Genomic DNA, 16,403 nt, shown 5'->3' with positions numbered 1-16,403 from the left:
CGCTGCTCCTCGGGGCTGGGCCGGCACGGGCGGCCCGCCCGGGGCGGGGGGGAAATGCCCCTGCCCCCCGGGGAAGGCCCAGGCCGCCCGCAGGAGGTGAGCCGGGTAAGGGAGGTCGTGGCACCCACCTGGAGGCATTTCCCGCGTGGCGTAGGCAGGGGATAAAGGCAGTTTCTCCAGAGCGAGGGGTGAAAACTTGCAGAAAGCATCTAACAGTGCTGATTTTTTGTTTGTTTTCCAGAAAGCATCCAGTTACTCAACAGTGTTGTGAATATTGCAGAACACCAGTAGCAGATGCAGCTATTCCGGATAATACCATGTTAGTTTCCATCGCAGCATTTATGAAATCCAGAGCCGACGGTGTACTCATCTGTGGTCATTTTGCTTTGCAAAACCTGTGCTGAAAATGAATTCCCACACTGTTCTGTGGGTCCCTTTGTGTTTTTCTAGCTACCGTTTACAGTTATTAGCAGGACAAAAGTTTAGTAAGTTTTGTGATGGTTGCTGGCTGGATGCGGAGATGATGGCAGTGAGAGGGATGAGCCCTGGCATAGCCTCTCCTCTGTCAGAGCACATCCTATGAACTGGTGCTAATGGGGCACCAGGTCCCCTGGTACATCATCCTCTAATTAGCGCAGCGGTTCATTTTGCTCAGACCACAGCGATATTACTGTGTTTGGATGATGTGACTATGATATCATAGGGCTGCAGAGTGACTAGTGCTGTCACAGGAACAAAAAAAAACCCCAAGAGTCACTCACTTCTTTTAGCTTTATGGATACATTAGGGCCACTGGGGCTCAGCTGCGCTTGTGAGGAGTCAGGAGGAGTTTGAAGGAGTAGACAAGGGGCAGATACTTCGTGTTGCGTCGCTTCCCCTGGCTGACCCAGGCTGGGTGTACAGAATAGAGGGAAAGGAAAGGGCATAGCTTAAGAAGGTTCAGTTACTTCATTGCAAAGATGTATTTTGAAAAATACCGCTCTGCCTCTCTATGAGTGCCCCCAGGGGGGATTTTTCCTCTGAGGCTTGCTGCCACCTTCTCTCTCCTTGCGATTGCACCTGGTGGCACAGTCTAGCCCCATAATAATGCTTATCCTTTGGGAGATAGGATGTAAAATGGAAAATTTGCCTGGCAGGGTTCTCAGCCTGTCAGAAAACATTACAATTTAGAGAAACCACATGAGGAGAGGGTGCAGTACCTTTGGGAGTGCCCGAGTTCGTGCCGCAGCTGCGGTCTCTGATGAGGCTGTTGGCAGGGCAGAGCATTCCTTCCAAGAGGGCCATGAATTTGGTGCTTTTTGACCCATCCTGGTGAGGGCTCGCTCAGATTGGGCGTGCTGTAGAGCCCTCTGTGTGGCAAGGGTTTCTGAGAGGGTGAGAGTGTGATTCTCGTAATGATGGTGTGGACAGGAGTCTCTGGAGATACATAGCTGGCTGGCTGCCTCCAGGGAAGGCAGCTTTACTGCTGCTGGGACTCTCTTACTAAAACGATACCAGGATACCGAGCGTCTTTGTTAATCCCATTTCTTACTATTTTTCTGTAAATATCAGTATTCAGATTACCAAAAAAAAAAAAAATTTGCCCCTGTGAGAAATTCTGAGGTTTTTACATGCATTTTGAATTCAGATAGAAGTAATGGGGTAGCTTTGCAAAATGAAACACATCAAAATGTTCTAATTTGTTGTCGGTGTTTCAACTTCTGTGGAAGATTTCATTATGTCATAGAATAGCATAAAATTCAAGCTGATGAAATGAAAATTGAATGTTTCCTTGATTTCCTGTGAAACAAATCAAAACAATGACTTCTCCTAAAATACTGCTATTTTGTCAAATCAGCATTTTCTAAGAGCCATGAACTGTTTCGGAAAGTTTTCAGTCACTTCCAATGGAAGCCATATAATCAATATCGATAAGACATTTTGGTGACTTGGAAGTCCATCCACCAGAATGCCATAATCTGGTGTTTAACACGTTAAGATCAGGAGAGATCATTTTTAATAAAGGTTTGGTGTAGATTGAAGCCACCGTGGTTACAACAGATTTTGTCTGGGGTGTTTCTGCTCCTTCATGTGTGTCCCTGTGAAGAAGCAGCTTAATAGTACGGGCATCACATAACTTTCCTAAATCCCTTTTTTTCTATTTTTCTCGTATATCTCATTTTCTGAAGTGTCTTGGCACCATTTCAATTTTTCCTCAGTGATCTTTTAAATATAAACAGCATTACTGTTTTCTCATGCCTGTTAATGTTATGTTCTGATTGTTTTTTGTTTTATTTTGAAGGGTAGTGCTAGGAAGATAATGAAGCTGAAAACAGACTGATAAATAATAGCCACACTCAAGAAAAAAAATCATCTTGAGGATTTTAGGAATCTGATTAAAACATGTACATGAATAAGTAGATATTACTGTTAAAATGAAATAATTTACTGTTCTAAAAGCAGTTCAATAATTGTATGTGTGCGTGCCGTGTATATTCCTATTAGGGCGCAGCAGTTAGAGCTAACAGCCCACCACTCGTTCTTTTGAAATTCAAATGCCTAATCATCTTTCCATTATCTAGGTCAATAGAAGGCTGGGCTACCCCAGAAAGTAGGAGAAAACAGGTAAAACAGGATTCAGGAGAGCGCTTAATGCCTGCCCCCTTGGATGGAGGCTGGTTTTGCTGGTCTGCGTGTACATGGGTCTTCCTAGCACTCCAGTTCGGGGTGGGGGGGAGATGTTAACCTGAGCGCAGTGCAGCGTAAATATATAATGTCCGTGAAAGCACTGAGGTCTCTGAGAGGTCTCCGAGTCTAGAGGCTGGCGAGATGCCTCCAAAGGCCTGAAGCTGGCCAGCAGAAAAGGCTTCACGCAGGAATAGAGGTCCTCGGAATGCGGCCCTATGTGCTTACCTCTGCCTCCATGGGTGCTTAAAAGGATAAAGTGATCCATCTTTTTAAGAGACTGACCTTATGCTGTTCTTGCAAGATTTTGGCTACCAAACAAGAATTAAATACGGGGGAAAAAAAAAGTTCGTTGTAGAAGAAACTGTTAGAAACAGTAGAGGATATTCCCTCTCCATATAGTGCCTGCTGTCTGTGTTCGATTTAAATAAATGAAAAGCCAGGATTTTTACTGTGCTAAGTCTGAAGACAAATAGTATTATGAGTGCAGTGTTCTCTCGGTTATGTATTTTGGGCCTGTTCTGAATTGTGCTGCAGATTTTTGTCTGGAGAGCCCAAAATGGCTTTGCATAGGGAACGTGTGGGAAAACTGGAGTTACGCACCTTCTGCAAGGTGTGGGAAGTGGTTTCAATCACAGGCTACAGATCCAAAATGGAGGGAGAAAGAATTACAGTGTCAAGAGAGTTTTGTCTTAACAGGAAACATATGATGAATTCTGAAGGGAGGGGTCACAGCCGAGGTTAGATCACAGGCGCATTTCATAGGGATCTTTTCTGCAATAAATGTAAGTTCCTTGAGTCTTGCAGTCATAAGGTAAAAATAAGCCGTGGTCTTACCTCGTGTTAGCTAACGCAGGGTAATAGAGTGAAAAGGCACACTGGCTGTGCTTTTTCAGATTTGGTGAATCTTCCTTCCCAGGAGTTTTTACCTTAAGCTGGTAATTCACGTGAAAAATTCAACTGCCTCGTCATGGCTGGGAAGATCGCATCCTCTCCTGCCTTTTCAGCTACTGTGCACTAGCTACAGCATGCTCTTGGAACTGAGATTGTGTAAGACTGGTTTCCACAAAGCCTTTGTGTTTTTTTTGTAAATAAAACTATGTAGGCACCTGGAGCTGATGCACATAACAACCGAATTTCAGAGTGAGAGGTGAAGTGCACTCATTTAACTGAAACAGAGCAATCATTCGAGATGATAAACTAGTCAAAACCCAGAAAAACTCAATTTACATCCGATTTGAAACTCCATGTAGACAAAGGTGTCCGGATGGACTTAGCCTTGATTTTGTGTGCCAAAATCTTTATTTTGCTGAAAGTACGTGCCTTGGCTCCAGCTGTGGTGAGGGCAGTGCGGGGGGTGGTTTGCTGGCTGGCCAGTACAGGGCGTAGCATCTTCCCAGGCGCCAGGGCCCTCTGCTGCTGGGGGGGTTGCTGGAGGGGTCCAGCCGGAGCCCAGAGAAGCTGCCAATGGGAGCAGGAGCTGCTCCTCCTAGCTCACCTCCTGCCAGGGCTGAGAACTTACTCATCAGCCAATGCACAAGTCTGCTCCTGGCCACGTAACAGAAATCTGACGGAAGAACTGCCCTTGAGCAACTCGCTGCCCATAGGTAGCTCTAGAAACATCGTTTGACCATTGTTGGTAAAACCACCATCAGCAAAGACATCTTGGGACGCAGAGATTGTGTGCGTTGGTTGTCAACTGAAACAAGCCAAGAGTTGAAAACTGAGCCTCGAACAACCTTACTCTTGCAGCGTATGTTGTGTACAGGGTGTACGGCTGGGATTGATGCAGGATGTCCACGTCTGGCATCTTGAAGTCTGTTGTTGCTCCACCATCCTCCCTGAAGACACTGTTGGGTGACAGTGCTGCCTCACTGGGGCAATGTGGATGGGCTGATTCCTCTCCTGGCTTGTATCAGGAATAGTGTGGCCACCAGGAGTAGGGAGGTAATTGTGTCCCTGTACTCCGCACTGGTGAGGCTGCACCTTGAATACTGTATTCAGTTTTGGGCCCCTCACTACAAGACAGACAGTGAGGTGCTGTAACATGTCCAGAGGAGAGCCACAAAGCTGGTGAGGGGTCTGGAGCACAAGTCTTAGGAGGAGCAGCTGAGGGAACTGGGGTTGTTTAGCTTGGAGAAGAGGAGGCTGAGGGGAGACCTTATCACCATCTACAACTGCCTGACAGGAGGCTGTAGCGAGGTGGGTGTTGGTCTCCTCTCCCAGGTAACAGGCGATAGGACGAGGGGGAATGGTCTGAAGTTGCACCAGGGCAGGTTTAGGTTAGACATTAGGAAAATTTTTTTCAATGAAAGGGTTGTCAGGCTCTGGAATGGGCTGCCCAGGGAAGTGGTTGTGTCCCCATCCCTGGAGGTATTTAAAAGCCAGGCAGACGAGGTGCTTAGGGACATGGTTTAGTGGTGGGATGGCAGGGTTAGGTTAATGGTTGAACTTGATGATCTTAAAGGCCTTTTTCAACCTGAACGATTCTATGATTCTCTCAGCCCCCACATGTTGATCTTACACAAGGTGATGTTTTAAGATGCCAAGATGTATCACTGTTTTTCATAATATCATCCTGACAGCAAAGTGCAACTTATTAAAAAACAATTCTGAGTGTGTTCTTTGTGCATCATGTACACTGCAAAACCATTTTATGCTCTAAGAAACGGCATAAAAAACAGCGTCGGGCTGTCCCACATGCATTTTTGCTTGTGAGACAAAATACTTTTTTTCTTACTAGTTGAGGCTAAAACCCAGCTCTGCGAGTCACACAGGGTCCCTTCCATCCCACAGATCATTGTAGTACGAGTAGTTCTGTTTGGCAGATAATTTCCTCAGCCACTTGTGTGTAACCCTATTGATTTGAACGTCTGCCCCCAGCAACACCTGTGCAAATTCACGGATGGCAGTGGGATTGCACAGATGCCATGGAGGGCATATTCTGGCATACAGGATATTTAGTACTGGTGGTGATGCATGAGATGGAAGGGATCCAGGACTCAGGCTGAGTTTGTGCAGCTGGCAGTTAGAAATTTACTTGCAAACTGAGCTCATTGGGTAGGAAAATCAGTGTGATAATGAATCCAGAGCCCCCAGTGCCATTTTTACCAAATCACTTAGGGCAGGAGAACAATTTAGAAGAGATGTGTTTCTTATTAAAAGTGTCTGAAAATTGTACTTGGAAAAAAAGTGAAGGGAATCCCATATGAGGTTATATTGCAGTTATTTGGTATCAGAAATTACGGTTGTTAAGCTTGTTTAAATGTTTACTTGTTCTTACTGAAAACTTGAAATACATAAATTCAATGTGTGAATTTAACACAAAATAAAAATTTTAGCTTAATTTTAATTAAATATTCAGTAGCCAGTTACATGACATTAAAAAAAACCCCAATTATTTTTAACAAGTTTTATTTGAGACGAAATCTTCCACAAAATTCAAAACAATTCAAAGTAGCAGAGTTTATTCATCATACTTACACATTTATGTTGTTGGCCTATAGACATTGAAATCCATAGTGTTTTAGCAGGTCTCTTAGGAAAAAGCGTTGTACCTTGAACCAATTATAGACCATCTCTGGTTAAATTGCAGAGCCAGTTTGCTTAATATGGGTAATTTGATGTTGTAAAGTATTTGTCAGTACCCTAGGGTAGTCTCTTAGGGCACACAGGTTTCACTGTATAATATTTCACACTCATATGTGCGCCCGTTAATCTGCTTAGGTGGAGACTATTTACGACTCATATAGGATTTGTTACATTATGTACTTAATTTATGCAATATGCTTAAAGGCTAGAATGATAATCATAGTTATTGCATGGGATTTGCTTATTATTTGGGGGGATGGGGGGAGGGGAAATCTATTTAGTCCAGCAGGCTTCTTTGAATGTGAAAATTTAGCAAGGACATGCCAAACATGCGTAACAGGATGGTATAGCATTAGGCATCACACCAATATACCCGTTAGAGATATAGAGCATATTCACAGTTGAATAGACGCAGACACACAGGTTTTATTGTTTGCCTTTTTCCCCCTCCTAAAGAACAGCGGAGGGCTGCAGCTGGCCTCACCCTCGCTTGCAGCCGCATAACATTTGAACCCGTAAGATGGACACAGGGTGTTTTCTTTGGCTCCTCTGGCTTGAAGGAGGTGGCAACATGACCTGCAGGAAACACATGTACCAAATCTGTCCCACGTGCTCGCCCGGCTGGGAACTGCTGGTCAGCTGCCCCTTGTATATACCATTACAGAGTGATGGAAAAGCCACTCTGCGGCATGTGCCTGAAAGATTTTTCATTTACAGGACTTGCACAGCGGGCGGGATTCTGCAAGAGTTTTGCTAAGAAGGGCCTTGCCCTAAATGCCACCCAGTCCCATGTCATTTCCTAATCACAAAATTGAAGATACTCAGGGGCATGGCCATAATGTGACCTGTCCTATCAGATCAGCCAGCAGTCACCCCCCAGGGAACAACTCGGAGGCTTGCTTTCGCCGTGATTTCTCATCTGTGAGCCGTGAAGGCATTGTGGGTGAAGTTTGGAGCCCAAACTGATGAGCTTGGTGGTGTGTGTGCTGGCTTCGTGCGACATAATCTCCTTCCTAGATAGCAGCGGAGCTTTGTAGTGCAGGCAGGAGCTACTTGGTGCCAGGTACCCTGGCTGTGTTCCCATCTGAGCTACTTCTGCCCACTTTTGGCAGAGCTCACCTTGGAAGAGGTGGGGATGCAGGCTTCTTGGGCTGTCCTGACTTTTAACCCCAGGCAGGCTTTTCATGCTGGCAATCCCAAGCTTGGGTTTGTGCTGGCAAAACCCAAGTGAGAGAAGTGCAACAGCTGTACAGCGGAAATGGAAATTAGAGCTTCATTACTGAACAAAGAAGCAAACCACACAATATTCCTATTGGCTGTATATATTTGGAGAAAAAAGGTTATAGGGAGTTCTTTATAAAGCTCTTTATGTCCTTTTTTTGTTATGTCCATGTAAATATTTCTATTACCATTGTTTCAAAAAGAAATAAATTTAACAAATGTTTCATTGCCTATTTTTTTTTCCAAATGGAAAACAAACAAACAAACCTCCTAGTAATAAATAATATCAGCAGTCACAAGAAATTGTGCAGTAGCTAAACAATGAAAGCACATAGAAATGCTGTTTGTTTTATTCCTACACAAAGCCGCGCTGAATTCACAGGAATGAATTAAATATGCTGCATGTGACTGGGACTCTGGGAAAGCAACGCTTCAGTTAATACTGGTTTTAATTTTCCATTTTTATTAATTTGTGGTAAATTTGAATAATAACCTTAAAATAAAAGCCACTATGGAACTGCAAATGTATATACATATAAAAGTACATTACTAATTCCTATGAAAACCACCTTGTGTTCTTTCAGTTCCTAAAATAATATCCAGCAATATTACTAAGTATCCACCGAAAACAGGTAACTGCAAAACACACAGCGTACCATTCCCTCTAATAACCTTTGCTTCACAGTAAAAATGAGAAACATTTTACTTAGATCATCCACTATTTCCTATTTGTGAATATGCTAGGAGGCTCCAGGTGCATGCAAAACCCTGACTGTACCAGCCATTTAATGACGGTAGGGAGCACATTCATTTGGAAAAGATTGTTCACCTTAAGCCAAAAGCCCAAACTGTCCGTCCTTCTCCCTCCTCCTTCCCTTACATTGCAAACTGTACACTGGTAGCATTAACACCGCCAAGATATTCAATAACGTTAGAGGCTTGAAGGTTTCCTGATGCTTTATTACACGATGATGAAAATGTCATAACGCCTCTAACTTCATCAAATCAGGCATTTCATTACAGCATCCTGCAAGTATAGAAAGCTGATTGTCTTGTGTCAGCATGGCCCGAATCCAGTTCTTGCATACAAGACATGGTTACTAATGATCTTTGTAAGTCAGCTGAGACTTGATCTTATTTTTTCAGTTTTGCCGCACTAGGAATTGTAACTCAGAGCAGCAAATAGAAAGAGTTTATTACAGCTTATCATACAGTTTGTTTGACAAAATGGTCAATCAATAATAAACCAGAAATTAATAATTAATTGTACTTGCAATTTGCACAGTAGTTGATAATCTCATGACGAGGTGAAGTCTGAGCTAAGGAATTAACAGCAATTTATAGAAGGGAGCTGCGGTTTTGGGGTTCTGCCTGCACCACCAATACTGGTTGGAAAAGTATGGTACAGGGAGTAAGGAACCTCTTCTGTTTTCTGCTTTACCTGGAAGGGCCTGATTTATCTGACTGTGCTACCTAGAGGAATGTCTGCGCTGCTGGCTAAGTAGTATATGGAGGCCCTTTTTCAAGCACAGACTTGCCCAAACCTCGAGTGCATGCCCAAAACCTTCATTCCGGTACAAACTTAGTCCAGTATATTCCTTACCTTGCAGGGAAAATTCACTACAGAGAATCGTATCTCTCATGAATCAGATTAAGAGAGGTGTGCTCAACTCCTTCCGCATACCTTTGCATCTCCTTTCTTCTTCACTTCCCAAACTGCAAGAGAAGAAAGGGGGCAGCTGACCAGCGACGCGCAAATTCAGAGTGCTCTCCAAGCCCTTCATTTGGCAATTTAGGCATAAAGGAACCAAAGCAGGAAAGGAAGATCTGAGCCAGTGCTAAGATGATTTATCTAAGGCTACACAACGAGCCTGCCAGAACAGGAATAGCCCTGAAATCCTCCCCATTACAGTCCTGTGGACTCTTCAGCACAGTCTTGAAACTAAATGAGTAAGTAGGCTGAGAAGTCACGTTTGAAAAGACAGCATGTACAATGCAATTGCTCGCATTTTGGGGTAAAGATCAGAGTTGGAGCCAACCCAAGGAGCGAGATATATGAAATGGAAGCGTGCTTTTTTTTGCGTGTGAACAGTTTTCTCTTGAAAAGATAATTATTTGGGAGAATCATCTACTACTATTTGCAAGCAGAAGAAAAAATATATTGTCATGTTGTTCTATTTCTGTGTTATTCTGGTAATGTATTTTAGTGACTGTATGCATTTCTGATTATTCAGAATTGCTTTGCAGAGAGATTGAATTTACATTTTATCTAGACACCAGTCTTACCCAGAAAGATCTTTTTCATTTCAGTGCTTGTTTGAAAATCCATTATTTGGTGTTCATCGTACACAGGTTTTCATTTCCAGCAAGATTGCTGTGGCAGAAGAAATATAGACAAACTCAATGGCTTCACTAAGTATGAGTTTTTGTGTAATACAGAAAAAGCCTTTCTAGTTTCCCTGAGCACGGAGCTTGGAAAATGCAGGCCAGATTCTGGAAAATAGGATTTGGTTTTGGAGAGCAGTTTAGCATCCTCACCTCCTGCTTGGAATCTGCCTCTCCCCCTCCTGGATTTGAGAATGGCTAATATTGGTTCCCCTGAGAAAAAAAAACTAATTTTGTATTTAAATCTAGGATTCTGAATCAACTGGAAGTGCTGGTCCTGCAGCTCTTACTCAGTGTAATCTCAGTGATGAGAGCTGCTTTGCCAGCATTGATCCTCATCAGGTCCTTCAACTAATACTCAAGAGTTGAAGTTGTTTCAAACACAAAATTTTCTTCCTGTAAGAAAGCTCAGCATTAGTCAGTTCCAGTGGTCATGGGGGAAAACCAGTCCTGATGGTACTGTTAAGCCATCTAGTCCAAGTCAGGTAAAGTCGCTGTTTCACTCCCTCTCTGGGGAGCCCAGAACATTTATCTGTGACCTTGGTGCCTTTGTCTGGTTCAGAGTTTGGGTAATACCTAGCACAGAGATGCTTTGGTCCAGGTCAAGGGTCCTTTGTTGTTCCCAGAGTGCAAACACTTGTAGTCACTGTGAATTTTGAAAGAGTACCTGGACAAAACCGAAACTGCTGGTTGAAGTGCCGCTCGTGAAGAATATTATGAAAGCTGATTTAGAAATGTCAGCATGAGAGCATAGCTATTGCAATTTGAACCTAAGTGATACAACTTTTTGCCAACTGTTCTATTTGAAACAGACCTTTAAATTCAATCAACAAGAAATTTTAAGTTTATTCAGATTTTATTTACTGAGATTCTCTCATTTGTAGCAGTATTTTTTCACTGTTGTTCAAAGTGATGCTTTTCCAATAACATTAAGATTTTGACAAAATCATGTATTTCTGGATTTTGCTTTGAGAAGAAAATGCCAATCATTAATATTACACAACAATTTTAATTGGTGACCACTTGTACAACACTGGCTCATTTTAGAGACCACACTAATATTGCTATTAGGCATTTTAATGGCGAAATGAGGAGGAAAGAAAGGAGAATCAGGAGCTGTGCAAATGGCAAAGAGGGTGAGGAGAAAAGGTGCAACACAGGAAGAGGGAGGGAAATGCAGATGCCAAAATGTACAGAACTAGGAGTTAATTGTCATATTCCACTGAAAAATACTGATTTTTTATAACAAGGCACTAAGCAGATAAATCACCTTGATAACATTTACCGTATATAGATGGTTGTTTCTGATCATGGTGCCAGCTTCCTGTTAGCATCGGCAAGATGACTGATGTAGACTTTTCAGGGAATACAAGAAGCACACAAATAGCTGGGCCATACGCTGTAATTCTGAGGGGAACGCAGTCCTCTCTTTATATTGGGCTTGGCACGTACAGGCTGGAAACTAGAGGGGGGAAAAAACCCTGAAGCACAGCAATAGAGGTGAGCTGCCATTAACCGGTCCCATCTGATCTCTGCTCTTAATACAAAAGATTTCTTAACTGCAATGAAAAAAAAAAAGATGTTCAAAATGTGTAAACCCCATAGAGGGTCTGAGCCATAGTTACTTGCCCTGTTTGGAAGGTGCGGGCATAAAGCAGTGTTTCACAGCATTTCACTGCAATGTTGTCTCCAGGCTTAATCTGGTAGTGAAACGCTTAAGCAAATAGTTACAAGAAAATGAGTTCTCAGGGCAGCTCCAGTGTCACCCACATGTGCAAGATAAGGATAGCAACCGCTCTGCTTTTTAAGCGAAGACATTCTGCAGCTCAAATAGGAAGTTAAATTGTGAATGCTTCATCACGGGCCATAAGCACTTATATTTACACAAAGATAACGTGCTGTTTTGAAATGCATTTCTTCCTAGTGGCTTTTTAATTTTTTTTTAGTTATTTTTTTTTTTTTATTTTTTCCCCCTAAAAGGGTCCCTTTTATACTTCAGTCCTGCTTTTCCTGGTTGTGGGCACTTGCTGACAAGGACCGAAATCTATTGCGCTCTCTTTCCAGAAACACCTCCCCGCTTCTCTCTACTCTTGACAACAACAGCACAGAAGAGTGCAGCCTTAAAACAAAATTTTCTACAGTGTGTCATGTTGCTGCTGAAATTTAATGATATTCAGGGCTAGGAGAAAAGAGCAGCTGCCCTCCAGGTGGTGTTCCATAAATGCTCCCCAGAACCCAGCAGGAAGCTGTATAAGTTCAATTCAGTGAAGCAAATTCAATCATTTGCCCCTTTGTAAATGGAGCATAAGCAAAAAAAAAAAAAAAATTTTTTTTCTTTGAAGGAGCCTAACACAACAACTACACGTACCTGAAAACTCACAAACACATTTTTTTGCTGGCGTCGCTTATACTTCAGATAAGCTTAATAGGATCTTACAAGCAGCAATTTCACTTTAGAGCGCTGTGGAAAAGGTATAAGAAATTCCCATAAATATCCAATATTTGTTTCATGCACAACTCAACAATTAGTAGTGACTAAAATGCTATAAGGTTAAGAAGTTGTCTTCGTAATGCCTTTTTATAAACATTAAACAGCTTTTCCAAGGAATTAGCTTTTTGTGACAAACCTAATTAGTGCAGCATTATTTGGTTAAGTATGAACAGTGTTGTGGATTTTCAGTTCAGTTTGTTATTATTTTGTTATAGACTCTTCCTACAAATTAGAAGTACAGTAGTAAATCTTTTGAGCCACAGCTTGTTTTAATACTAATTATTGTGTAGTGCCTAAGATTCACAATTATCCTTCACAGCCACCATCACAATTTACAACTGGATTTATTAATACATTCTTCAAAATTATATGTAACCATGTTGTTATGGTAGTCGGAGTGGACGCTTTACCAGATGTAAGCGAGTGAGGGTATTTTTACCTTAAAATATTTTAGCAGGTTTGAACTTCACCTTGTAAGCAACATGAAAGTGAATATTTTTCCTCTGATTTGCTGAACATATGGCCTGATCTGCTTTTTAAACAGGTATGCAATATATTAGAAATTGATAGAAGTTATTCTCTGTCCTCATACAATTAAATAACTAAAAAAATAAGCAGCTTTGATTTGAAGATAGGAATCTGGGAAATAATCAATACATTATCTCTTGTGGCACTTTGAGGGGGAAAATTGCAGAGCTGAAGTTCTGTGGACTGGAAACCTTCTGAATTTCACAGTGCCTTTTCTGTTAGTAATGTTTTAGAAAGGCTTTCAAATTCACCAAATGTATATATGGAGAGGAAGTAGCTGGATTAACCTGATATCAAACTAATGATCCACTTTCAAAGAGTGCTTTTAGGAAGGAAGACAGGCTGGTTTCATATCACAAAAGGCCACTCAAGGTCTCAAAACCTGTTTTTGGTATTTGTTGAGTGGCACTGCATTAAGATGGCAAACCACAAAATCTGTAGTCCAGTTCTTGAAACTGTGTTTTCTTTATGGACTATTACGCTGTCAAAACTCTACTTTTATAAGGTGCTCAAGTATGAATTTATACAACAATAAAATTTCTAAAGAAGCCATAAATGTCTAAGGGATAAGTAATGATTGTTATCACAAAAGTATGCATACCAGAGTATGTATTTAACCAACACGCTCACTTTCCTTTACCAAATCAATAGTCATATATTTTCACAGCCCTTTTTTTCACGCTGCACTATTTTGCAATAACATTAACTCTGCTAGCCAAATGACCAGACGCCAAATTCAAACGATCACAGGGTATGCACAGACTGCCAAATTGCTTGCTGAGCTCTGGTTCTCGCTCAGGCCCAGGCTCCTCCACCGCACCCAGAGAGAGCAACCAGCAACCCCAGCAAAGCGGGAGGACGGAGTGACTGGTTCAGACTGAGCTTCCCATTACCACCATCTCAAGCCAAGTGCCTAAGTAATTCACATCCCTGTTCTACTTGAGTCACAAAATTGGTACAAGATGGCAGCACTGGAGGTTCTCACTTATTTGTGTAGGCTGGAGCACACACGTATGGAGGAGTCGCATAGCCCCATCCTGCACAACGATAGGGATGCTGCAGTAAAGAGATGTCAGGCACAGGGATGCTTTCATTAGCTCTCTTGCAATAACACTCACCTGGGGTTGTAGCAGCTTTACTCCATTTGATGGAGAGGGTGTTTGAACCCTTATTCCGAATTTCCTTGCATTTTTTCCCCCAGTTTATTTCCTATTCATGCATTGAGTAGATATGAGCATTCACTACTTTTGGTTGGTTTTTTTTATTCAGGAATTCCCTTTTGCAAAGCACACAGAAAACTGCCAACCAGTGGGAATGCTATCCAGCCTAAAACTGCTTCTGTAGCTGCTGGACTGTAGGATTTCCCTTACCTCTGATGCTGGGGAAACGTCCCTGTTTCTTAAAAGAATATTTCTGAGGCTGCCATAGAAATCACAGGTTTTCTAAATTAAATGGAAAATATTTCTTCAGTTAGCTGAGAACACTAAGAACAACTGTTTGAGCATTAAAGCTATGAACTGATAACTTTGATACAAAATTCATGATCATTGGACCAAATACTCTTCTTTTACAAATTGTTTTCCTAGAAGATGAACAGCACGTACAAGGAGCAGGAATCAATATTTGATAGGACCTGTACCCCTTTGCTTATGAAATTGAGAAGCCATCATAACCCCCACTGAAAAAAAACCTGCAGTTCATTATCCGGTCCCCTAGATTTTCCATCTTTATTGCATAAAAACAGGTACACATTTGTAGAGATATCTCCAGCCTGAGCCTTCCCCTAGCAGAAAGAGGAAGACGGCAGAACTGTTTAACATAGGAAGTGATGTAGTCTGAATACAAACATGTAAGCTGTGTCTCTGTCTTTGTAGCTGTATTAATTTCTGTGGAACAATTCCCAATTTAAACCATTTTTCAGGAAAATACAATGCTTTGAGTGTTTTGGGTTTTTTTCTGTGTTATCTAGGAAAGCATATGCTCAAAATAGGGATAGACCCCGCTAGAGGTATAGGAAAATAACTGTCTCTTGAAAAGCTTTTTAAAACTCTGAAAGCTAAGCATGAAAAGTAGAATTGGTCAAGCAATATTATTTTCTGAACCAAGAATTGGATAAATGTTAGCTTTTGAGGAATTTGTGATTCAGCCAGGAAACATTCCCCTTATCTGCAATTTTTTAGCATTTGCTAACTTTTTTTTTTTTGCTTATATGGCATTCCTCACTGAATTGCATATTGTTCAGATTCTCCGGGACAGTCAACTGGTAATTTTTTATACTCCTTGACTGCGTGACTAAAGCTGCAGTTGGACATGTGTGGGTAAAATACACCTTTTTTTTTTTTTTTTTTTTTTTTTTTTTGTGAAGCAACTTTGCATTGTTTAATAGACTTTAATAGGAACTGCTTCATTTCCCATTTTTTCCCCCTCCCATGAAAGTCGTTCATTCTGCTACTCCCAGCACCGGTGCAGGATATGGAGACAGTGTGTGAAAAGGAAGGGACTATTTATATCAACACCTCTACAAGCAGCTCTTTAAACCAGTGTGCAGAGCTAAGTACGCCTCTCTCTTTTGACCTTACACACCACGGACTGGCTCGCTCAGCCTTATCTGCAATCCGAGTGCCTGACCCTCCACATCCTGATGGGTCACAGGTATTTCCTTCCACGTGGGACCTGAAGGGTACTTCTAATGCTAGTAGCTAAACCGCATTTTTTTCCCCTGGTGGATTTCAACAACGGAGTTGTACTGATATAGCTTTTTTTTTTTTTCCCCCAAATCAGTCTACTCTTTTTTTCAATGACTTTGTTGTTATTTGACAGTCTAAAAAGAATTATTAAGCTTATCCTATTTTCTTAGCTTTTACTGCAAATGTTTTCTTTACTATCTATTAAAAGGTTGCATGAAGCCACATATATTTTACACTAAATAATACTTCTGAATAACTGATATGTTAAAAACATGTCACCTAAAGTACTCACAAAATTCCAAGCAAAGAAATGTTATATCGTTTGTCTGAATCAATACAATTTCGATGTAATTTGTCTGAATTCCTCTGCTGATTTTAGAAATTAACCTCAAACCTGGCTACATTTGCTGGTATTTTCTTCCTGAAGGTCAGGTCGATCAGACTACAGATCCTGCACTTTTCTGAATTCCAGTGTCAAGACAAAGCATAAACAGAGAAAAATCTCATTGCATTTGGGAAGTGAACATTCAGGATATCTGTTCGCTGGATGGAGACCGGTGATGAGTGGTGTCCCTCAGGGGTCCGTACTGGGACCGGTGCTGTTTAATGTTTTCATCAATGACTTAGCGAGATCGAGTGCATGCTCAGCAAGTTTGTGGATGACACCAAGCTGAGTGGTGTGGTTGACACACCAGAAGGACGGGATGTCATCCAGAGAGACCTGGACAGTCTGGAGAGGTGGGCCTGTGTGAACCTCATGAGGCCAAGTGCAAGGTCCTGCACCTGGGTCAGGGTAACCCCCAGTATCAGTACAGGCTGGGGGAAGAAAGGATCAA

The 16,403-nt window shown here is 41.8% G+C and overlaps 1 protein-coding gene across 1 annotated transcript in view; it reads right to left on the bottom strand.

The window, feature by feature from the left end:
• The window catches only part of SOX11 (SRY-box transcription factor 11), a 25,294-nt gene extending 22,390 nt beyond the window's left edge, over positions 1-2,904 (bottom strand). The window contains exon 1 of the mRNA XM_009634258.2: positions 2,893-2,904. Coding sequence (XP_009632553.2) covers positions 2,893-2,904 — 12 coding nt within the window. The remainder of the gene's footprint in view (positions 1-2,892) is intronic.
• Positions 2,905-16,403: the final 13,499 nt, after the last annotated feature.

This window comes from Egretta garzetta, unplaced genomic scaffold (genome assembly GCF_000687185.1).
Source record: "Egretta garzetta isolate BGI_Z169 unplaced genomic scaffold, ASM68718v1 scaffold62, whole genome shotgun sequence".
NCBI lineage: Eukaryota > Metazoa > Chordata > Aves > Pelecaniformes > Ardeidae > Egretta > Egretta garzetta.
Note: the sequence above shows the minus strand (reverse complement) of the source record. Positions and strands in the feature narration are given on the sequence as shown.